The following is a 22,055-nucleotide window of genomic DNA, read 5'->3' on the forward strand; positions in this document are numbered from 1 at the left end:
CCAGTGCCCAGGAACAGCCCTGGCCCCGCGCAGCTGAACTCCGCGGGGGCAGCTTCGCACACCCAGGGAGCATCTCCCCACCCTCTCCCCTGCAAGGGCTCCTTGGCTGCGTGTGTGTGGGTGCCTTGGCTGGCAGCCGGGCCGAGCCAGCCCCAGCCCGCTTCCTCCAGCAAAGCTTCTCCTGGGGGTGCTGTGCGGAGGGAGAAGGAAACGCCCCGCAGTCCCCTGCACCGTCGCTCTCTGCTTTACCACAGGCCACAGCGTTGCCCAGTGGAGAGGGACAATGGGGGAAAGCGCACGGGCTCGTTGGGTGCTGCAGTCCTGCAGGAAACAGCAAAGCACCACAAGGAGGGCGGCTCCAAGCAGAGCCGTGGCAGAGCTGCTGCACGGACTCTCCCTGGGCTTCCTACGCCAACAACAAGCAGTCTCGGCGGGATGGGCAGAGACAGGGTGTCCCAAGGGACTGCACCTTCGTGAGGCACAAAGAACATGTAACGAGGTCCCGTGAGGCAGGGTGGGAGCTCACTGGACACTTCATTTCTGCCTTAGACTCGTGAGCATTTATTTGTGGTGGCCGTAGGTGTGGTGAGAGCAGGGAGGACGTGTTCTCTCTGTCCCTGTCTCGCAGAGCCTGGGCACCAGGCCTGTAGCCAGGAGCGAGAGGCAGGGTCCCGGGCTTGCAGGTGGGCTCTGCCGAGAGTGGCCGTAGGCGCCAGCCTCTGGGAGCTCGCTGGCCACTGGGAGCCCTCTGGAAGATGGGAGCCTGCTGGCTGCTGGGAGCACTGTGGCCACTGGGAGCTTCTGCTGGGCCTTGTCTTCGTCTCCACGTGGCCCCATGCTGTCCCTGCCGCCTCGGCTGCTGGGCCGCCTGCGAACGGTGCGAGCAGTTAGAGGGGAGCAACAGGAGGGCAGGTCCCCGGCCCCTTCCTCTGGGTTCCTACTCACCCTGTGTCCTGCCGGCTGCGCTGGCTGCTGAGCTGGGACAGCAGCTGGCTCTGCGGGACGAGCTGGGGAGCAGAAGAGAAGAGAAAAGAGAAAAGAGAAGAGAAGAGAAGAGAAAAGAGAAGAGAAGAGAAGAGAAGAGAAGAGAAGAGAAGAGAAGAGAAGAGAAGAGAAGAGAAGAGAAGAGAAGAGAAGAGAAGAGAAGAGAAGAGAAGAGAAGAGAAGAGAAGAGAAGAGAAGAGAAGAGAAGAGGGGGTGAAATTTCCCCCTCGCGTTCAGCTCCCAGAGGAGGTGTCCCCAGGGGGCCCCACGCCCTCCACGGGCCCTGGCCAGGGGGACCATGTGTCCATACCCAGCTCCCGCACAGCAGCCCGCTTCACAGCCAGCTCCTCCTGTAAGGCGGAGAGTCGCTCTTCCAGCACAGCAGCCCCTACAGCAGCACAAAAACTCCACTCGCTCAGCAGCTCCTCCAAGGACACTAAAGCAAGGGGGCAGCAAATGGCCTGCGAGGGGCTGCCAGGAACAGCGCTGTACCTCTCCGTAGCTCGTCCTTGTCCCGCTCCAGCCTGGCTACAGCCGCTAAATGCTCTTTCCTCCTCGCTTCCGCCCTCTGCTCAGCCTCCTTCCTCTGCTGCGCTCGGCGCTTCTTCTCTGCCTGGAGCGACTTGGAAATGTCCTCAACCTGCTTCTGCAGCTCATCCCTCTGCTTCTCGGAGTCTTCCAGCTGAGCCTTCAGAGGGCTGACCTGCTGCAGGAGCGCCTGCAGGTGTTTGCTGATGCGGGAGAGGTCCTTGCTCTGCTCGGAGGCCCAGCAGCTCACATCCCTTGCAGAGAGGGTCCTTCTCCCGGTGCTGTTGTCCACCAGCTCCTGGAACCTGCTGAGAGCCGAGGGGATGTTCTGGCTCTGGCAGATGCTGGTGATGGTTGGGTGACCTCACGGTGGCGGGGCTGGTGCAGGTGGCGCAGGGTCCCCGTTTCTGCCTTAGTCTCGGGACCATTTGCGGAGGCCAGGGGCGCAGCGAGAGGAGGGAGGACGTGCTCTGTCCCTCCTTGTCCCAGGGGGCCTGGGCACCAGGCCTGTAGCCAGGAGCGAGAGGCAGGGTCCAGGTTTGCTGGTGGGCTCTGCCGAGAGTGGCTGTAAGCGCCGGCGGCTGGGAGCTGGCTTGCTGCTGAGAGCCTGCTGGCTGCTGGGAGCACTGTGGCTACTGGGAGCTTGCTGCTGGGCCTTGTCTGCGTCTCCCTGTGGCCCCATGCTGTACCTGCCGCCTCGGCTGCTGGGCCGCCTGCGAACGGTGCGAGCAGTTAGAGGGGAGCAACAGGAGGGCAGGTCCCCGGCCCCTTCCTCTGGGTTCCTACTCACCCTGCGTCCTGCCGGCCGTGCTGGCTGCTGAGCTGGGACAGCAGCTGGCTCTGCGGGATGAACCGGGGAGCAGAAGAGAAGAGAAAAGAAAAGAGAGAAAAGAGAGAGAAAAGAGAGAAAAGAGAGAAAAGAGAGAAAAGAGAGAAAAGAGAGAAAAGAGAGAAAAGAGAGAAAAGAGAGAAAAGAGAGAAAAGAGAGAAAAGAGAGAAAAGAGAGAAAAGAAGAGAGGGGGTGAAATTTCCCCCTTGCATTCAGCTCCTATCACAGCTCTCGGCCTCTGACCTGGGTGGCCTTCACCGCCGAGGTGGTGGCAGTGGTACGGTGGTACAGTGGGCACCGCGGGGCATCTGTGAAGGAGCTGGGAACCGTCCCCGGGCACTTGAGCCAAGCAGCTTTCCTCTGCCCCTTGAGTTTAAGCACAGCGACCTCCTGGCAGCACAGGGAGCTGGGTCCTGGCCCTCCTGTGGCAGGCACACCCCAAAACCAAGGGAGCCTCTCAAAACCTAACGGGGCTGAGCCGAGGGAGCTGGCCCAGGGGAAGGGCCTTGCAGCAGCCCCCGTGCCCGGCTGGCTCTGTGGCTGCATGTGGCCCTCACTGGGCAGGAAAGGCTGCTCCAGCAGCAGCCAACAAGGCGTTAGCGCAAGCCCCAGCGCTGCCCTGCCCGCCTCATTCGCTCCCAGGGGACCAGTGACCCTGGTGTGCTGCCCCTGGCTGCAGCCCAGCACAGGGGACGTGCTGCAGCGGGGCTGGCTCTGTCCCTGTGTACCGGGCAGCTCTCAGCTGCGGGCACCACGTGTGCTGCCCTGGCCCAGCATCGGCTTGGTCGCTCTGGCTTGGAAAGCATCAGCTGGGAGCAGCCAGCTCAGCTGCCTCAAGGCTGGCTCCCAAAGGCAAGCCGGGGCCCCGGGACAGGGAAGGACCACAGCCCTGTCCAGCTACGTGCCCTTCTGGAGGCAGCTCTGTCCAGCTCACCCCCCGGCAGGCTGGGGAAGCGGCTGCTGAGTCGCAGGGGACGTTGTGCAAGATGCCCCACGGCCTTTGGCTACCCAGAGCCTTTTCTGCAAGGGTGTGCAAGCGGGGAACTGCTCCGCAGAGGATATGGGACAGTGCCAGGGCCCACGGGCTGCTCTTGGGCTACACGGTGCCCCGACAGTGCTGCACCCCTATCCCCCTGGCACCCAGCTCGCCCTGCCTTGGGTGCCACCTCACCTTCAGGACGCCGCGCTCAGCAGCCGCCTTCAGCCTGGCTAGCGCAGACCTGAGCCGTGCGTTCTCCTCCAGCACGCCCACCGGGATGCTGTTGGCCTGGATCTGCTTCTCCATGTCCTCGGTCAAGCTCCCGGTGCCTGCAAACAAAACGCAACGTCCTTGTGGCAGGAACCAGAGCTCAGCCCGCTGCTGCCTGCCTGCCTGCCCAGAGGGGTGGGCAGCACCCTCCTGCCTGCCAAGCAGGGTGGCTGCCCGCTGGAAAGGAGCCTGCCCCAAGCAGGGAGCACCGGCACAGCCTGGGAGGTGGCAGCCAGGACCCACAACTGTGCCAGCTGAAACCGTGGGGGCAAACAGAGCTGTGCCCGTGCCGCTGCCCCGCATGATTTCCTGGCCCAGAGGTGGGACGGACAGCACCCACGCAGGGAGGCGTTTGAAGATGGAAGCAGCTTAGCACAGTGCATGGCCCCAGCCCTTCCTGGCTGTTAGCGGGACAGAGGCTGTTGTGCAAATCCTGCCGGTGAGGCTGGGGCTGGCAGGATCCCCTGCAAGCTCTGGGAGACCCTCAAGGCACAAGCCCACTGTGGAGAAAGCAGGCGCTGCTGCCTGCTGCCTTACTCTCAATCTGCGCTTCAGTTGGGACATGGAGCTTGGGGAAGAACACGTGGAGCCTCTCCCGCTCCTGCATCCCCCGCGCCTGCTCCTCCAGCCCGGACACTTTGGCCTGCAGCTCCGAGACAGACTGCTCCAGGTTCAGCTTCTCCCGCCGCAGCATGTCCAGCAGCTCCTGTACCGCACAGCAGGGACGTGGTGAGGTTTGCTGAGCCCTCTCCCAAACGTGGGGATGGTGCCCATCTGGGGAGTCCCACGGGAGTACTCGCAGCCCCAGGAAAGCTTCCTCCCGTTCCTTAGGTGAGAAGGATGTCCCGTGACAGTGGGAAGCGGTCAGTGACAATGCGCAGGGTCTCTCCTGGGAGCTCGCCGTGTCGGTTGGAAGCAACGGCACCAACCGTGAAGCACACTGCGTGTCCGGGAACGGGCACGCTGGAGGCACGGGAGTGTCTCTGAGGAGTCGCTTCCCACTGCTCCCCTCTGCCTCGGCCGCAGGGAAAACCGGCGGAGACTTGTCTGCGCAGCGGCTGAGGGAGAGGGATCTTTCCCGTGGGGTGGCCATGTCCCAGCAGGTGCCTGCCTCCCCCTCCTGGGAAAACTCCGGCTACGGGTCCCAGGGGACAGGGCAACGGGAGGCTCCTGACACCCCATGGCACAGCTGTGTCCCACACCCGCTCCATCCCCAGGAGCCCCGCTCCTGCAGCCGCCTGCCGCACGCTGGGGGCCAGCGCTGACCTGCTGCGTCCGTAGCTGTTGCCTGCTCTGCTCCCGGCTCTCCTCCAGCTGCTCTGCCAGCCTGGCCTTGGCCTCCTTGGCCTCTCCCAGGCTGGCTTCCAGCACCTCACGCTGCTGGTCCAGCCAGTCGACGTGCTGCATCAGCACCCTCTGCTTGGCCTGCAGGGACTGGACAGGGCAGGCGAGCCTGCGTGGGGCTGCTGCTGCACCCGCTCGCCACTGCCCCTGCACTGGGCAGCAGCACCCACCGGCTCGGCCCACTCCCACAGCGTGCTGCGGGGCTGCAGAGCAGCTCCAGAGCCAGGGAGCGGGCCCCGCCATACCTCCTCGTGCCTCAGGATGCTCTCCACTTGAGCCTTCTCCTTCCCCAGCTGGGTGCTGGTGGCGCTCAGCTCCTGGCCCAGCCTCTCCCGCTCGCCGCTGAGCAGCTGCACCTTCTCCTCCAGCTCCATCACCCGGCTCCTGGCCACCGTGGCGCTCCTCAGCTCCTCCCGCAGGGTCGTCTTGGTGCCCTCTGGGGAGACAGGGCACCTTTGGCCCAGGCTGGGCAGGACAGGGAGAAGCTCCCACCCAGAGGAGGTGTCCCCAGGGGGCCCCACGCCCTCCACGGGCCCTGGCCAGGGGGACCAGGCGTCCTTACCCAGCTCCTGCACAGCAGCCCGCTTCACAGCCAGCTCCTCCTGTAAGGCGGAGAGTCGCTCTTCCAGCACAGCAGCCCCTACAGCAGCACAAAAACTCCACTCGCTCAGCAGCTCCTCCAAGGACACTAAAGCAAGGGGGCAGCAAATGGCCTGCGAGGGGCTGCCAGGAACAGCGCTGTACCTCTCCGTAGCTCGTCCTTGTCCCACTCCAGCCTGGCTACAGCCGCTAAATGCTCTTTCCTCCTCGCTTCTGCCCTCTGCTCAGCCTCCTTCCTCTGCTGCGCTCGGCGCTTCTTCTCTGCCTGGAGCGACTTGGAAATGTCCTCAACCTGCTTCTGCAGCTCATCCCTCTGCTTCTCGGAGTCTTCCAGCTGAGCCTTCAGAGGGCTGACCTGCTGCAGGAGCGCCTGCAGGTGTTTGCTGATGCGGGAGAGGTCCTTGCTCTGCTCGGAGGCCCAGCAGCTCACATCCCTTGCAGAGAGGGTCCTTCTCCCGGTGCTGTTGTCCACCAGCTCCTGGAACCTGCTGAGAGCCGAGGGGATGTTCTGGCTCTGGCAGATGCTGGTGATGGTTTGGCCGACCTCGCGCAGGCTGGCCTGGGCGCTGGCACAGGTGGCGCAGGGTTCCAGGAACGAGCGAGTTGTCTGGGTGGAGATGCTGCGGCTGCTCTCGGCCGTGCTGCGGGCAGCCCTGGGCACGGGGCTGCCTGAGCCGCTGCTGCCTGGGGCAGGGACACTCGACGGTGGGCACTGAGAGGTGGAGCGGCCGACTTCTGAGGAGGCTCCCAACTGCAGACGCTGGTGGAGAGAGACAGAATAAAGCCAGGGCCCAGATCAGAGTTGGCTGCAAATGGTTCGTGAGAGCCCAAACAGAGAGGTGAAGCTGGGAGATGGGATGTCAGTGCAGCCAAGGGGCAACGAGGCCAGCGAGCCCTTTTCTTGGGAGAAGTCCCCAGAGCTTGGAGGAGGACAGCTGCCAAGAGTGCAGCTTCCCTCTTCGCTCTGCCCCGTTGCAACCAAAGCGTGTCGCTAACAAGCAAAATGAATTTGTTTCCTACTCCGCGACGCAGGGCACAGGGGAACTGAATTTTTACAAGCTGCCAGGCAGCTTCCCAGCCACCGCTACTTTAGCGGAGCCAGGGTTTCACGCCGGCTCCCCTTCTTGTGACTGCCCCTTCTTTCGCACCTCCTGCGCTGCCTCCTGGTCATGCCAGATGAATTATTGTGAGACTTTTCCAGGAGGACGGTCTTTGGGGGTGGGGGGAAATGTAGGGGAGTGGCATAATGTTCTTGCCACAGGTTATGTCACTGATTTCAGCCAGCTCAGCCCCACAAAGCGTGGGGCGGGCAGAGCTACAGGGGCAGCATTTTGGCAGGAGGAGAACATTTCTCCAAGCAACAAAGGCGGCCAAGCTCACCCGTGCCGAGATCCTGGTGGAGGCCTGGAAGAGGATGCATCCATTGGGTGGCAGGGCTGGGAGCGGTGCTTAGAGGAGGGGGAAGGGACTCGGGCCATCCCGGGGGACAGTGCGGGACGGATGTATCCAGTCTGACACATGGGTCAGCACTCGGAGGGTCATGAGGTGGGCGCAGGTCTGGCTCAGCCACTGCGCACATCATGGGGCATCCCAGAGAGGGGCCGTGACCTGGGGGTGAGGCAAGGGCCATTTCCGCGAGCCCCGCACTCAGCCGGTGGGGGGTCAGGGCCCCCAGATGTCCCACCTCGTCCAGGAGCTGCTGGTGGAAGGCCCCCAGTTTCAGCATGCTGTGCCAGTATCTCCTTGCCGTGCGCCCCGCAGACATGCAGGGCCCCACGGCCTGTGGCAGGGGGGTGGCTTGCTCGCTGAGCAGGTTTTCTGCATAGCCCGTGAAGGTCTGGAGCAGCAGCAGCAGTCTTTTTTGAGAGAAAAAACCGCACAGCTTAGAGCAAGGGAGTCTTTGTAATGGGGAAAGGGCCCTCCCTCGGTGTTTAGGAGCGCAGTGAGCCTGAAGGGCCAGCGCAGAGGCAAGGAGGTTGTCCCCCCTCCCCCGGACAAAGGGCGTTTGGGAAAGGAGGGCGGATGTCAGTGCTCCAGTGACCCCTCCCAGGCCCGAATATCTCCACAGAGCAGTGTTTGGTGGGGTGAAATCCCTCCCGCAGCTGCCGGGCCCCAGGACGTGCAGGCTGCTTGCAGCTAGCCACTTCTGAGAGGCTGCAGTTAAGGTCTCCCGAAAGACCTGGGGCATCCGCGCCGCCGAAATCAAACCCTCATTGTTCGGGCCAGCAGCTCTGCGGGGACGGCTCATCTTTTCAAATGAAGCCGTCGCCTTTCTGTCAGCCCGACTGATTGCCAAAGGTGCTTTTGCCCCCCAGGCCTGCCGGTGAAGCTGTGCCCGAGTGCTTCCGAGGTCTGCAGGGAAGGGGGCAACGAAGGAGCCTGCCCCGGTGCCCCAGGCAGAGCAGGGGCTCGCTCTGCTCCTTGGCGGCCAGCATTTGTGCTGGTGGCTCTGAGCCGCACGCAGGGCAAGGAGGCGGCTTTGCGGCCTCGGCGCAGAGCCGCAAGGCACGAGGCCGAGGTGCCGGCACGCTGCTCCTCACGGGAGCGCGTGGGGAAGAAGCCCCGGGAAGACTCGGCCACGCCGCGCAGGCCGGAGCCGGGAGCAGCCCCTTCCCCGCGGGGGCAAGGAGCGCCTGTGGCGGCCGGGGCTGCTCCGGAGAGGGGCGTCGGGGCGGCCCTGCCCGCTCACCTGTCTATGAGCAGCTCCAGCAGCACCACGTGCGAGTGCTGGCTGAACGCGGGGTCGCCCTCGGTGTAGCCGTAGCGCTCCAGCAGCGCCGCCAGGTCCAGCTCGCAGGACACTTTGTCGGGGAACTTCCAGGAGGGGAAGCGCACGGCCCCGGCGCGGGAGGAGACGTCGGCGATGGCGGCCTGCAGGTCCCGCAGGTCGGCCCGCAGGCTCTCCATGCAGCCGCGGTGGCCCAGCAGGTGCGCCATGCGGCCGGGGCGGCGGGGCCGGGGCGGCGGCAGGGCCGGGGGCTTCGGACGCGGCACAGCGGCTGCCGGGGGACGGCGGGGACGCGGCGGGATCCCGGGGCGCGGAGGCGCCGGTGCGCGGCCTGTGCTGGACGCGGCGGCTCCGACCCAGCGACGGGGACGCGGCCGCGCGCTGCTACGGCAACGGCGCCGCGCGCCCGCCAGGCCCCGCCTCCCAGCGCGCGCAGCGGGGCCCGCCCGTCCGGCGGCGCAGTGTGGCGTCACTTCCGGCTGCGCCTGCGCAGCGCGTGGTGAGCGGCCGCCATTTTGCCCGAGTCGCCGCGCGGGCTCCTGCGGGTGCCTCTGGTTCGGGCCTGCGATCGGGCGGGCGGGGACGCGCTCCCCGCCGCCCCGTGGGAGCACCATGCCGGCCGGCCCCGTGCAAGCTGTGCCGCCGGCGCAGCCCGCGCCCCCCGCGGAGAGCAAACCGGTATGGGTCGTGTGGGCGGGCGCAACGTCGGGCCCTTTGGTGCTGGGGCCTGGGCACGTCCGGGAGGCGGCGGAGGCCTGTCCCGGGGCTCGGTGGAGGGTGGTCCCGGGGCGATTTGCCTTCAGCTTCTCCCGCAGGGCCGGTTGTGGCAGTGTCTGCAGCTCCCCGCTGAGCCGGGCCGGGCCCAGCGGCAGAGCACCGGGCGCTCGGCCTGCACCGGGGCGCTCTTCCCCCGCCGGGAGAACGTGGGCGCGGAGTTGACGCCCCCATCTCCGTTTCTGTTCTCTCTCGGGGCTTTTCCCGGTCTTTCCGACTCGGGAACGCCGCTCCCAGGGAGCCGGGGCTGCAGGCCCTCCCGGCTGGGCTCCGTGGATCGCGGCGCAGCCGCCCGGCAAGGGGGAGCTGAGCCCGCTGCCGGGCCGGGTTGCTGTGCCGCGGCTCGGGCCATCGGGAGGAAGGCCGTGATTCCCTCGGGAAGGTTAGCCAGGCTATCCGGCATCGTGCTTCAGTACAGATCCCTCTGGAGCATGGTGTGGCCTTGTCCTTCAGCTCCTCAAGATAGTGTCATTCGGAGGGAGCGGGATGGAAACTAAAACTAGCGGTCGTCACTTAACCTGCTTCACAAATGTTGTGTTTGGCTGGAGAGTTTCCCACACTGGAGTCCCTGGTGACTTTGCAGAGCTCCTAGTTTGCTAGTGTTTGGAAGTACCAGAGGCTCTCCCTGTTCGGATGACAAACGCTTCCCATAGATCTGCTCTCCTTCAGAACAGCTTTTCTTGCTGGATTGAGGCCCGTCTGAGATGGAGTTCAGTTTCCCCGTAGCAGTCCTCATGGTGCTGTGCTTTTTACTGGTAGTGGAAAAGCTGTTGGTAACGCACCAGTGTTTGGACCACTGCTGAGTAGTGCTGCCGCAGCATTGGAGCCATCTCTGCAACATTCATCCCCTAGCAATGGGCTGGGAGTGGGCATGCTCTTGGGAAGGGATGTCGGTAGCCAGGACGGCTGACCCGAAGTGGCCATAGGGATGTTCTATACCATATGACATCTGCTCAGCGGTAAGAGTTGTTAAGGTCTGTTAACATGGTTACTCCCAGTGCAGGTGAGGAAATGAGAGAAGGGAGATGAATTTTCCAACTCACTCCCCCCAAAATAAACCTAGGCAGGGTTTGCAGCCCACAGGGCTGTTCTTCACCCCCTGATGCTGGTACACAGCATGTTACTTAATACGATTTGGAAGTAACTTCTCTTGTTTTCAGCTTTGATTTAGGCTCTTTGAATTTAGTATCTTGACTGATTGCAAACACCACAATCACCTCTTCAGCTTTTTGATAGTTGCTGTAGTTGTGAGGCAGCAGTACACCAGACTGTCTATATGTGTGTATATACAATTTTTATTACAGCCAGAAGAGGAGCCAAAAGAGGAAGCAGCACCAGCCAAGCCCGTGGTGGGAATTATTTACCCTCCTCCAGAGGTCAGGAATATTGTCGACAAGACTGCCAGCTTCGTAGCCAGGTAAACAACACTGGTGTTGTCCCACGTTTTCTAGGATTTTTGTGCTACCCCTTCAGTGCTAATGTCTGTGCAGCTGCCAAAACTGAAGCAGTTTTGCCACAGTCCTGTGGCTTTACTTGAAGGATTTTAAGGATTGAGTTTATACCAGTGAGACTGTGGAAAAGAAATAGCAATATTCTACTGCAGAGGTGTAAGACACACTTTGCTAGAAAAACTGTGGTAGTAGATAAAATCAAGTTGTTGGCAAAATCTTTCTGTGTACAGCTTGCTAGACTGTGCCAGCGGCTGGGATGTGCGTTTGTCCAAGCCTCAGTCATCTCCTTCTCCCATGATAGCCCGAGGGAGAGGAGCGTGTACCTCCAGAAAGCAGTCTGATCCTCTCAGGATAGATGAGCTGCTTGTGATGGGTATGGGACTGTTTCCTCATGTTGACTATAGCAGATTGATTAGCATGAGTATAGTTGTCCAATTTAGGGGAAGAGTCTAAAAGCACTCTGGTGTGATCAGTCTCTGCATAGGGTGATGAGTACCTACTTTTTTCCTTAGATGAACTTTCTGGAAATGAAACTAACTTTAGAAGGCTGTTAATAGAGCAAATAAAATCGATCTAGTGAGGAACTTGTAAACTTCATCCGATAACCTGTCAATCTAGTAAATGGCCTCTTGTTTGTATGTAGCCAGATGAGAATTGTGGAATGCTTGTGAGTGAATTTGTAGCTGCCTTAAGAAATGTTCATTGTGAAGTGTTACAGACTAAATTAGGACAAATGCCTTTAAGCTGTACATGCAGCCAGCTGTACACGCAGATTAGTTGTGAGTTGCTTAGAGGTAAACTCCCTCCACGTAAGAGAGAGAATTGTCATCTGAAGGGCTGATGCATCGACACATCTGCCTATGAAAGAAGCAGACGTTTACGCTTGAGTTGATGCCCATTCACCTAAGCAATTTTATCTTTTTCCTCCCCAGAAATGGTCCAGAATTTGAAGCTCGAATTCGTCAAAATGAAATAAATAACCCTAAGTTCAATTTCTTGAATCCTAATGATCCTTACCATGCATACTACCGGCACAAAGTCAGCGAGTTCAAAGAGGGTAAAGCACAGGAGCCCTCAGCTGCTATTCCCAAGGTTATGCAACAGCAGCAAAGTGCTCAGCAGCAGCTTCCACAGAAGGCAAGTATTCCTGTTCACTTGCTTTGAGAACCTGGCTTCTAACTGGTTGTGTCACAGCCTGATGTTAAGCAGGGGCTCTGAAAGACAAGAAAAACGAAGGAGTTAGTGATACATTTGCAAAAAAGGCAGCACAGCAAGGCTTGGAGCTCAGTGCCTGGGACTTTGTTTTGATGCAGATGTGCATGCCCCAGTTGCTGGTAATTCGTGTGTGAAAGAGCCAGTTTATAACTCTGTTTGGTCCAGTTTAATTACATTTAGTTGAGTATTGACTGATAGGGTACTTCACTACACAAGGGATTGCTTGGATGTACGAGTATAGGACTCCTGCCACAGGCAAGCCTGTAGAATCCCTTGGAGCAAGCTCAGTTTGGGTTTGTTGCTTGCACTGCTTTGTGGAAACGTTTCCCTTTTTTTCTGCCAGAAGGATCAACTTTCCCTTAAAATGTGGAGTACAAAATGTTGCTAGTCTTGTTCAGCTGTGCTTGTATACATACCAGATGGAAAAAGGGCACTGACTGAATCAGAGTCTTTTATGGGCTTTGCAGGGCTAGCAGTCACACTGTGTGGTATTGGCTGTCCTGGAGGACTGTAGTGAAGTCCTGCTCGGTGCTGGTTTTGTTAGTGGTTGAAGCAATGGTTTTGTTTATAGTAGGCCTAGATAGAGGTGTCCAGGTATACCCTGAGGTACTGATTTTTCTCCTTCTTGCAGCTTCTGGGGTATCTAGATTGGTGTTGCTTTCCTGCAGCAGCTGAAGGAAAAATGGGTTCTCCCAAGTGTCTGGTAACATTTTCTTGAGGGCAGTCACTGAGCTGTCTCTGTTCTGCTCTGCAGGTGCAGGCCCAGGTCATCCAGGAGACAGTTGTTCCGAAAGAGCCACCGCCGGAGTTCGAGTTCATTGCAGATCCTCCCTCGATCTCAGCCTTTGACTTGGATGTGGTGAAGCTAACAGCGCAGTTCGTGGCTCGGAACGGGCGGCAGTTCTTGACTCAGCTGATGCAGAAAGAGCAGAGGAACTACCAGTTTGACTTCCTTCGCCCCCAGCACAGTCTCTTTAACTACTTCACTAAGCTTGTTGAACAGTACACAAAGGTACTCTTGGCAATTTACCTGTCAGGTTGATTCCTTCCATGCAGTATTCGTTTTTGAAGACTACTGAAGCCCTAAGATACAGCCAGAGTAGGAATCTGTGCAGGTGCAGGAGCACACCCTTTAAATCTTGCTCTTTAACTAGAACGGATGTCTCGTACATTGTTGGCAACATTCAGCACTGAACACAGTGGGCTGTTATTTACAAGTACCAGGTGCTACTCTAATACAAGTAAAAATTTTGAGTTTTAAAATATGGAGGGTAGTTGGAAAGCAAAGAGTGCATATTTTTAAGTGCAAGTAGGAGCAATAAGTAATAAAAGGGTTGTGACAGAATAAATGGAATGCAGCCCCAGAGGTCTGGTTTTTGTCAGTGTGGAAGGACAGTAATTGCTGTCAAGGAGGCTTTGGCAAAAAATTGTCACCAACTGTCATGCAAATTATGTTTCAGATCTTGATCCCACCGAAGGGCTTACTCCTCAAACTCAAGAAAGAGGCTGAAAATCCCAAGGAAGTCCTAGATCAGGTATCACATGAAAAATCTGCAGAATTGCTGAAGCGTTTCTGTTATGTTTTGAATTTTTTTCTCTTTCCGTGTTTCTGACTTACTGGCAGCAAGTACTGAACATACAGAGAAGAAACTGGATGCCCCCTGTACTCACTTGCATACGGAGTACTCAAGCTTGCCTTTAAACTACTAGCTAGTGTCCATATTGGGGTAGCTGTAGCAGCATGGAGCCTTAGATACTTCCTGACACCATTTCCAAGTGCTATACGAAGTAGAATGTTTTCCTCAGACAATTTCTCTGTGACACCTCAGTCACTTACAGTCCTTCCAAGCTGTTTGTTATGACTTTGACTTCTGTCTTTGTCATGAAGACTGCTTTTGCTTTGGAAAGGTGGCATTACAGGACTGTAATATAAAGTGTCTGAATTTTTTGCTGGCTGTGAATCTTCAATGATACCTGAGTCATGTCATCCCTGGATGGCTTGGTCTTGGCTCAAGAAGTCTGCAGTTCCAGCTTTAGAAAGCCACTTTACAAAGCTGGTGCAGTACGTTCTTTACTCAATAGGCAAACTTATAGTTTCTAAATGAAATACACAAGCACTACTTCAGAGGCCTGACACGACAAAGAAATATTTGTAACTGCCCTGAAAGGTTTGGTAGAGATGACTCTGATGTGTTTCTTGTCTTGACATTTGGTGCATGCTTTCCGTCTGCTTGTGCAGGTGTATTACAGAGTGGAGTGGGCGAAGTTCCAGGAGCGAGAGAGAAAGAAGGAAGAGGAGGAGAAGGAAAAGGAGCGTGTTGCTTATGCCCAGATTGATTGGCATGACTTTGTGGTTGTGGAAACAGTTGACTTTCAGCCCAGTGAGCAAGGTACTGAAGTTAAGTGTTGCAGCCTCAGTGAAACTCTGCTCCCTTTGAGTAGGGGCCATGTCCTGAAATGATATTTTTAGAAGACATTGGGGTTTACAGCTGCATATCCTTCAGAGATGAAGGGGAAAGCCTTTTAGTGACAGTGTGCAGGGCTGTTTTGCTTTTTTCCAGAGTCTCTGAACATTCTTGAACAAAGTCCAGGACTGCACTAGTGTCTACTTTTCCACTTCCGCCAGGACAGTAGAACTTGTCCCACTTTCTACTAGTACTTTCATGTGTCATGCTGATGTTGCTCTGTGTAGACTCCCATCCATTCCGTTCTATATACCCTAGTTCCCAGGAGATTTTGATGCCGCTGCTTTGTAAAGAAACTGCTTTTCATTCAAGAAACTGTTATTTCTGTCTCTGCATTGAGCAAGGAAATGGGATAGAGAAACAGAAGCTGTCTTTTCTGTGTTGTAGGGAATTTCCCTCCTCCCACTACTCCAGAAGAGCTGGGAGCTCGAATCCTGATCCAAGAGCGTTATGAGAAGTTTGGGGAAAGTGAGGAGGTAGAGATGGAGGTGGAGTCAGATGAGGAAGATGAAAAGCAAGAGAAAACAGATGAGCCTCCAGCCCAGTTGGATCAAGACACACAAGTGCAGGATATGGATGAGGTAACCAGCCAATAGAATCAGCATTCCTTTTCTCCCATAAAGTTTGGGAGTGATCTATGAGCTCTTCATTTTCAGTTTCTTGAGGAAATTGAAATTTCCTTCTGATGGAATTTCAAAACAACCTGTTTCTGCTGGAATATGGTATTTCATTGTTTTCTGTGACAATACAATTTCCAAGAGAGAAATCCAGTAATTTTGTCACCAGTTGATGTGGATTTTATATTTCTGTGATCAAGCCTTTTGGGCTTTCTTCTGCACAGAGACTGGAACACTGAAAGATGACTCATTTTAGACTCTTTCTCTACCCGTTGTATGTAAGCTGCTTTTCTAGTAACAAGGAACAAGAACGTGGTTAACCCTGTTTGCCATGCTGTGGTAGTGTGGAAGCTGAGGAGTACTTGCTTCCTCTTCAGGGATCCGCTGAATTTCTGAATCATGGTTATCCAGAGGAACCACTGTAGCATAGGTATCCAGAGGCAAAAGCTCTGTTGCTTTGAAGCTGCATAATGAGTTCATCCAGCACTGCCCATGATTTTTATGCCTTTCTCAAATTGTGTATGTGGGTATTAGACTACTGGAACTTGGTGCTTGATTGTGTTGTTTTGGTTTTTTTTAAATAAGGGCTCAGATGATGAAGATGAAGGTCAGAAGGTTCCTCCTCCCCCAGAAACCCCGATGCCACCACCTCTTCCTCCCACACCAGATCAGGTCATTGTGCGGAAAGATTATGATCCCAAAGGTAAATCAGGCTGGTGAAGACAAACTTTATTTCTTCCTGAATAATCACAAAAACATTTGTTTCTGGGCTGCATCAACAGTGTGGTTTTGTTTTTCTAGCCTCAAAACCATTACCGCCCGCGCCGGCTCCAGATGAATATCTTGTTTCCCCCATCACTGGGGAGAAAATTCCTGCCAGTAAAATGCAAGAACATATGCGAATTGGTCTCCTGGATCCTCGATGGTTGGAGCAGCGTGATCGATCCATCCGTGAAAAGCAGAGTGATGATGAGGTCTATGCCCCAGGTCAGCTTGAGCATCTGACATGGCTTGCAAAATGCAGTTGCTAGATGAGTTCTTTGAACTCTTTGCACACCCCCTCACCACCACCGCCAGATCCCAGCAATAAGGACCCTCTTAAATGTAACTTTCTATAGAGAGTCCTTAGTGTGCTGATTACGTGGCTGCATTTGTCATTAGTATATTGGAGCCTTTTATGAAGTTAAAGGCAAAGAGCATTAACTGCTGCTGACCAGCCATTGGTTGTGGTCTCTTTCTGAAAAGAGCAGCACTTAGCCATTAGGTACCAAAAAATTTAATGATCTTTAACAGAGGCTTAATCATGTTTAGTTAAATCACTTGAGATAAGAATTTCTCTTTTTACTTGCAGGTTTGGATATTGAAAGCAGCTTGAAGCAGCTGGCAGAGCGCCGTACTGATATCTTTGGTGTAGAAGAGACTGCCATTGGTAAAAAGATTGGAGAAGAAGAAATCCAGAAACCAGAGGAAAAGGTAAGAGTGAAAACTGTGGGGTTTTTTAGTAGGTTCCTGTAGTATTACGAATGCTGAGAGAGATGGGTGTCTTTTGAACTTTGCTCTTGCTGTAAAGTTGCTCCTTGATTTATTCGCGGCTCACATTGCAGTCTGGGCAGCCTGGGTTATTTTGATTTATTTTTTTCCTCTCAGGTGACCTGGGATGGCCATTCAGGCAGCATGGCCCGCACACAACAAGCTGCTCAGGCCAATATTACTCTCCAAGAGCAAATTGAAGCTATCCATAAGGCCAAGGGACTGGTGCCAGAGGATGACAGCAAGGAGAAGATCGGTCCCAGCAAGCCCAATGAAATGCCCCAGCCACCACCTCCTTCATCAGCGTCAAATCCCCCAGCTAGTGCTCAGCCTATTACATCTGTGCCTCGTCCACCCACAGTGAGTGTTTGGGCTTCCAAAAGCAAATTACTGTGGCCGTAGCTAGTTAGAAGGGAGTCCTAGTGAAGGTCAAGGGTTATAACAGCACGTTTGGCCTAGAAGCAGCTTTTGCATGAAGTTTGTGGTTTAAGAGTTATTTGGAAACATCAGAGGAACCCTATTGAACTTGCTGTTAAAAATGGAAAATGAGACTTGGGTGAAGTTTTTTTTTGTCCTGAGAGATGCCAAAAAGACTTGATCAGATGGGCAGAGGAAGAACCCAGGCAGTGAAATCTTGGAAGAAGAGAGTATAGCTAACAAAGGAATGGGTGGGGGCATTTTTAGGTACAAAAATGTGTGATACAGAACAAAAGTAGCCATAGATAAGAAATGTTCACAGGTGACTCACTGCCCAGTGTCCCTGCCCCAAGGGTTCTGCTAGTGACGCTGAAATAGCTCCTCCTCAAAGATTTCTAAGCGGCTGTAGTGGTTTGACTACGAAGAGGTGAGAGAGAGCAGTTTTGGTGGGTACTTGGCATTCAGCTGGGGTCAGACCACTACAGTGGCTCGTGGTCTTGAGTGGTGAGGGAAAGAAGAACAGTTTAATTAGTTTAATCTATTAATGAGGTTTCTGTGCCGGTCTACAGGCAGCTTGCGCTGGCCATACAGTGGGCCCGCTATGGTTTCCAGCGAGCCTTTGGCCAGCGGAAATCCCTGGTGCGTTTCTCTGGTTATTTTAATCAGGACTGTGAACAGCACTGAGCATTCCTGCTAAAAAAAAAAATCCCTTCTCTCTGCAGATGCCCCCTCCCGTTCGGGCTGCTGTTGTTTCTGCAGTTCCGGTCATGCCTCGTCCCCCAATGACTTCTGTGGTCCGTTTGCCTCCGGGATCTGTCATAGCCACCCCCATGCCACCAATAATCCATACCCCACGCATCAACGTTGTCCCCATGCCGCCTTCTGCTCCTCCCATCATGAGCCCCCGCCCGCCTCCCATGATAGTACCGACAGGTCAGTCACTTCAGATTTTTCTGGTTAATTGTCAGCTAATTCCTATATAACATGGGCTTGAGCTTTGAGTCTTTTTGTCCTTTTTTTGCCTCTGATAATGGCGTGTAATTGGGATTGCAGGCCCTGTCCCATTGTTAATTTTGGGGTGTTTTATATGACTTACCTAGCAGTACTGCTTTGGGGCTCAAGACTCCTCCTGCAACATGAAATTCAGAGAATTCTCTCTCACCTGTGTTATGTCTGTGCCCCCGCGAGCCTGCCCAGGTGAAGATGAAGAATCTGTGCTGCTATCCAAAAGGAACCAGAGTAAAGAGGAACTGCCAGCACGTCGCTGGGTGTTAGAGCTTGTTACAGAAGTTGCTGCTGCAGGACCAAAAGTTGTTGTCTGGCCCCTTTCCTTATAGCAGCTTCATAGCATTAAGTGCTATGATGCTTTTAAATTGAAAAGCACTCAGTAAAAAACAATTATTCCTTTTTTTCGGTTTTTTAATTATTTTTTTTATTTTAATCAAGGTGCTGGCACAGCTGTGTGCCAAACTGAGAGCGTTTTCTTTTTTGCAAGATCTGCAGGAAGCTCTTATGCCACTTGTTGTCTTTTCCTGGACTGTTTCCCAATATGAAAGATCTCTTAACCTTTGAAGTTTGCATGTTACTGTTGGTTGTTAACTTCCTCTGTGTATTGTGGCATTTTTTTTCAGCCTTTATTGGTCTGCTAAGAGTTTTTGTGTAAGGGAGCATCTACTGTATACTCAGTGGATGACTGCAGGTTGTGTTGTGTCCCCTCCATCCCATTTCAGCATTTGTTCCCGCACCTCCCGTGGCTCCGGTTCCTTCCCCAGCACCAATGCCTCCTGTTCACCCGCCACCACCCATGGAGGATGAGCCAGTCTCAAAGAAACTGAAGAGCGAAGATAGCCTGATTCCAGAGGAGGAATTTCTGCGCAGGAACAAGGTACATGTGTGGGCTGGCTGCTGAGAAACACCAGAGTCCTGACTTGCTGGGCTGTTTGGCCTCCTCTGCCCAAAGGAGATGTAAAGTCAGCTCACTACACAGAGGGAAGCTGGTGTGCAGAAGTATTTCACAAGGGAGTGAATTTCTGAGATGGCTCCTTCCTATAATCGTTCCTGAGCAAACTGAACAGCTTCGTATCTGGAAAGAGCAATGCAACACTACATGGAGAAGTTTAGTTAGATAGTATTCTCCTGTAATTAAGGGCAGTGAGATGCAGGTTTATAGTAATGTAAAGAAGAACTAAAGCTGCTAATAAGCTTTTAAGTGAGGACTTCTAAGCTGGAGATGCAAGGAGATTTAATGTATCAATGTCAGCATGATAGTATGGTAATGTGGTATATTCCGTAACAACATGAACTAAATGTTAAACTGAATTCTTTCCTGAGGAGTGCCGTTGTTGTGGGTTGAGTTTTAAGTCCTTTAAGAAGGCTATATATTTTTCCTGGGCATCTGCACAGAGAAGCTGTACTATTTAGTGCTTCACAGTTCACTCTCTAAGGCTGTGAATGCGTGTGATGCTTGGTGAATGGCATGCAAAAGGAGGAATAAATGAGAGAAATCCAGCTAAATGTTCTATTTTGGTAGCGGCGAAGTAACTTTCTCAGTGTTGAAGCAAATAACATTTCTGTGTGTTTCCTGAGAAGTCGAGATATCTGGCTAGTTTTGGAAACAAATAACCGCCACTCTGTGTCTATAAATAATTTGTCTGCTGCTCTTTTATCGTAGTCCTGAGCCTCCTTGCCTGTAAGAGACTTTATCTTTGTTTCCTTTAGGGTCCGGTCACGGTCAAAGTCCAGGTTCCCAACATGCAGGACAAGACAGAATGGAAGCTGAATGGCCAAGTGTTGGTGTTCACCCTGCCGCTCTCAGACCAGGCATGTAGCTGATTAACTTAGGTTCTACCCCCTCTTGCAGTGCTGGCCATCTGCACAGTGGGGGAAAAAAGCCTGAGAAAGCTCGTTTGATTCTTCCTAGGTGTCTGTTATAAAGGTTAAGATCCATGAGGCCACAGGGATGCCAGCTGGGAAACAGAAGCTGCAGTACGAGGTGGGTATAAGCCCTTCAAATGCTGTTATTTCAGTGCTTTCTCACACACAAACTGACTTTTTACAAGAAAAAGTTGCGCTGTACCTACTGAGATACTGGGAAGATCAGAGGGAGTGTTTCTCCTGTCTGTACAGCACACTTGGTTACAGAGCTGCACACTGTGACAGCCGGACAGGGCTTTAATAGGTGGCATTGGTGACTGCTGCAGCTGCAGAGAAGTCCTGTAAGCTTGATTGCTCTCTCTGAAATCAGCCTGTTATTTTATTGGGATTTTTTGACATTGAAATGCAGCAGTCTGCTTCTGCTGATCTGTCATATGTGCTCTGGAAGGTGGGCGAGAGTACCTTGAAACCCTGGCAGCTCTGAAAAGACTTTCTCCAAAACATGAAAGCGAAGAGGTCTTTCTTCCTCTCAAGACTGGAGCTATCAGAAAAGCACCATTCCTTTTTAGTGACTTGTTCCCAGTTGTGCATGTGAACAGGCACAACCTGCTGCCTAAGCAGTGAACTTTGTGCACTTATCTCCCCAGGAGTTCCATCTATGGGTGGATACTCTGTTAACCCTTAGCGAGAAAGGAAGCTTAACTGTTTTTCAGGAAGGAAAAAAAAAAAAAAGCTCCACTTTTCCCCCACCTAAATAACTTCACTTGTGGTGACTGTCTTTATATGTTTGTAGAGATTTGGAGTACAAATTGTGTATTTGTACTCTAGCATCATTCCCAGCATACCCACCTTCTTTGATGCTCGTCTTCTGAGACACTGGGGTGTCGCCGGGGTTTTTCAAAGCCTTTGGCCTTCTGTTATCACGCTGCTCAGAGTATATCCAGGAGGCTTTCCTCTGTGTGGGTTTTGTGGGAAGGGAGCATTAAGATTTCTGCTGTGACTGCTGTTTTGGTTTTTTTCTCTTCCACTCAGGGCATCTTCATCAAGGATTCGAACTCCCTGGCGTATTACAACATGACAAGTGGCTCTCTGATTCACCTGGCACTCAAAGAAAGAGGAGGCAGAAAGAAATAGGAGGTGTGGAGCCCAGAGACAAAATGTGACTGCGTTGTCACTTGTGTAACCCCAACCTTTCCAATCCCCCAGCCTTTTAGGGGCTACTGCCAGCTCTAGTTTGAAAAGAGAGACTGTGTTTGGGTGGCTGCTGAGAGGGGGAGTTGATAGAGCCCTGACATGTGTAAGTGTAGTGACCTAGTATATAACTGCAGCAGTCTGTTAGTGATTGATGCTTTGATCAAGTACTCAGCAGCCCTCTGCTGAATTCCCTCGTGAAGCAACATTTTGAGGTCATGCCCAGCTTAGTCTAGATCCATCTTTGAGGGATTTGCACTGACCAAGAACATCATCTGTCCAACTGCAGTGCTTGCTGCTTCATTTAACCTTTTTCTAATCGAAAACTTCTTCCTTCTTAACATGCTCATTGAGCCCCGTGTTCTTTTTCTGTCTTGGATCTATCTGCAAGAGCCTCTTGCACTGACCCTGACTCAGAAATTTATCCTCCCTTAGCATGAGTGTACGTGACTGTTCCCTGCGATAAAGGAGATCTGGGTCTGTGCTTGCTAAACTGCTTCATGCTTCTGTGCAGCCTGTGATTTGTTTTAATAAACATGCATCTCGGTGTGGGGTTCTGTCTGTTGCGGCTCTCTTTCCTTGGGGTTTAGGTTTTTTAGATGGATGTGTGCCTGGCTTCAGAGCACTTGGCTGCATTGGGGGGAAATAACATTGGGGTTTTGTAATTAAGCAGTTTACTATAGGAAGTCCTTTTAATTTCTGGGAAGGGCTGCAACAAAAAGGTTTTCTTAACTTTAGCACCAGGCAAATTTTATTCCTGGAAATAACGCGTGTATATACAAATGCTTATGTCTATTTGGGGACAGAAAGATGACTTTGAACTTAGAATTTTATTGGAAAATTTTTTTTACACTTCATATCATGCAGGTGGCATCTTTTTGGTTCTGGAGAGCATGTAGGTCTGGAAAAGAGATTATTCCTTCAGTCAGAGCTGTGTTGCAGCTGGATAGAAATATAACACAGAGTAAAGTTAAGCAACGGAGAGAACTGGGTGCCAAGGAGGAGGCGGGTGTCTGATTTGGGTACCTCTGTTCTTTTGGGAAAACCCAAAGCCATGGATTTATTTTAATACACTTTTTTTTTTTTTTTTTTTTTTTTTTGTGATGGTCAGGCATTACAGGAACATCCTGTTTACCGTATTCTGCACTTGGGGGAGAGCAAGATGAAGCAGGAGGGAAGAGCCAGCATCCTCCCACCTCTGTTGTGCTCCTCTCGGAGGGCAGGGGGGTGGGAGGAAGCCCTGTTGCTGTAGGGAAGGT

The 22,055-nt window shown here is 53.7% G+C and overlaps 2 protein-coding genes and 1 long non-coding RNA gene across 5 annotated transcripts; 1 reads left to right on the forward strand and 2 right to left on the reverse strand.

Moving 5' to 3' along the window:
- Positions 1-537: 537 nt before the first annotated feature.
- CCDC157 (coiled-coil domain containing 157) lies at positions 538-8,903 on the reverse strand. Of its 3 annotated transcripts, XM_037377560.1 has the most exons (10): positions 8,224-8,675; positions 7,219-7,390; positions 5,679-6,294; positions 5,497-5,574; positions 5,180-5,370; positions 4,857-5,024; positions 4,128-4,296; positions 3,513-3,649; positions 946-1,007; positions 538-868 (listed from the first exon to the last, which is right to left on the reverse strand). In XM_037377560.1, the coding sequence occupies exons 1-10, from the start codon at positions 8,469-8,471 to the stop codon at positions 562-564; spliced, it is 2,148 nt and encodes a 715-aa protein (XP_037233457.1). In that variant the 5' UTR covers positions 8,472-8,675; the 3' UTR covers positions 538-561. The 3 variants fall into 3 exon arrangements, with proteins under 3 accessions (XP_037233457.1, XP_037233376.1, XP_037233535.1); XM_037377479.1 differs by having other exon boundaries at positions 5,180-5,574; XM_037377638.1 differs by lacking the exons at positions 538-868; positions 946-1,007; positions 3,513-3,649; positions 4,128-4,296 and having other exon boundaries at positions 4,371-5,024; positions 5,180-5,574; positions 8,224-8,903.
- On the reverse strand, positions 1,184-2,407 carry LOC119143445. The gene is made up of 3 exons (XR_005102716.1): positions 2,303-2,407; positions 1,477-2,225; positions 1,184-1,372 (listed from the first exon to the last, which is right to left on the reverse strand). It is a non-coding gene; the product is annotated as an uncharacterized LOC119143445 (long non-coding RNA).
- Positions 8,832-21,621, forward strand: SF3A1 (splicing factor 3a subunit 1). The gene is made up of 16 exons (XM_037377355.1): positions 8,832-8,940; positions 10,341-10,453; positions 11,420-11,624; positions 12,457-12,714; positions 13,163-13,237; positions 13,942-14,092; positions 14,555-14,748; positions 15,370-15,487; positions 15,586-15,771; positions 16,136-16,257; positions 16,432-16,674; positions 17,454-17,664; positions 18,462-18,616; positions 19,450-19,551; positions 19,652-19,723; positions 20,638-21,621. The coding sequence occupies exons 1-16, from the start codon at positions 8,875-8,877 to the stop codon at positions 20,737-20,739; spliced, it is 2,373 nt and encodes a 790-aa protein (XP_037233252.1). The 5' UTR covers positions 8,832-8,874; the 3' UTR covers positions 20,740-21,621.
- The last annotated feature ends 434 nt before the right edge of the window (positions 21,622-22,055 follow it).

Source organism: Falco rusticolus, chromosome 1 (genome assembly GCF_015220075.1).
Source record: "Falco rusticolus isolate bFalRus1 chromosome 1, bFalRus1.pri, whole genome shotgun sequence".
Classification (NCBI taxonomy): domain Eukaryota; kingdom Metazoa; phylum Chordata; class Aves; order Falconiformes; family Falconidae; genus Falco; species Falco rusticolus.

Bases quoted from the DNA above. Each gene is read 5' to 3' on its own strand.
- SF3A1 (XM_037377355.1), top strand. From the start codon at position 8,875: ATGCCGGCCGGCCCCGTGCAAGCTGTGCCGCCGGCGCAGCCCGCGCCC. The intron at 14,749-15,369 runs GTAACCAGCCAA...TTTTTAAATAAG, and splicing joins AAGTGCAGGATATGGATGAG to GGCTCAGATGATGAAGATGA. The intron at 15,772-16,135 runs GTCAGCTTGAGC...TTTTACTTGCAG, and splicing joins TGATGAGGTCTATGCCCCAG to GTTTGGATATTGAAAGCAGC.
- CCDC157 (XM_037377638.1), bottom strand. From the start codon at position 8,876: ATGGTGCTCCCACGGGGCGGCGGGGAGCGCGTCCCCGCCCGCCCGATC. The intron at 6,295-7,218 runs GTGGGACATCTG...TCTCTCCACCAG, and splicing joins ACCAGCAGCTCCTGGACGAG to CGTCTGCAGTTGGGAGCCTC. The intron at 5,575-5,678 runs GTACAGCGCTGT...GTGCTGCTGTAG, and splicing joins CAAGGACGAGCTACGGAGAG to GGGCTGCTGTGCTGGAAGAG.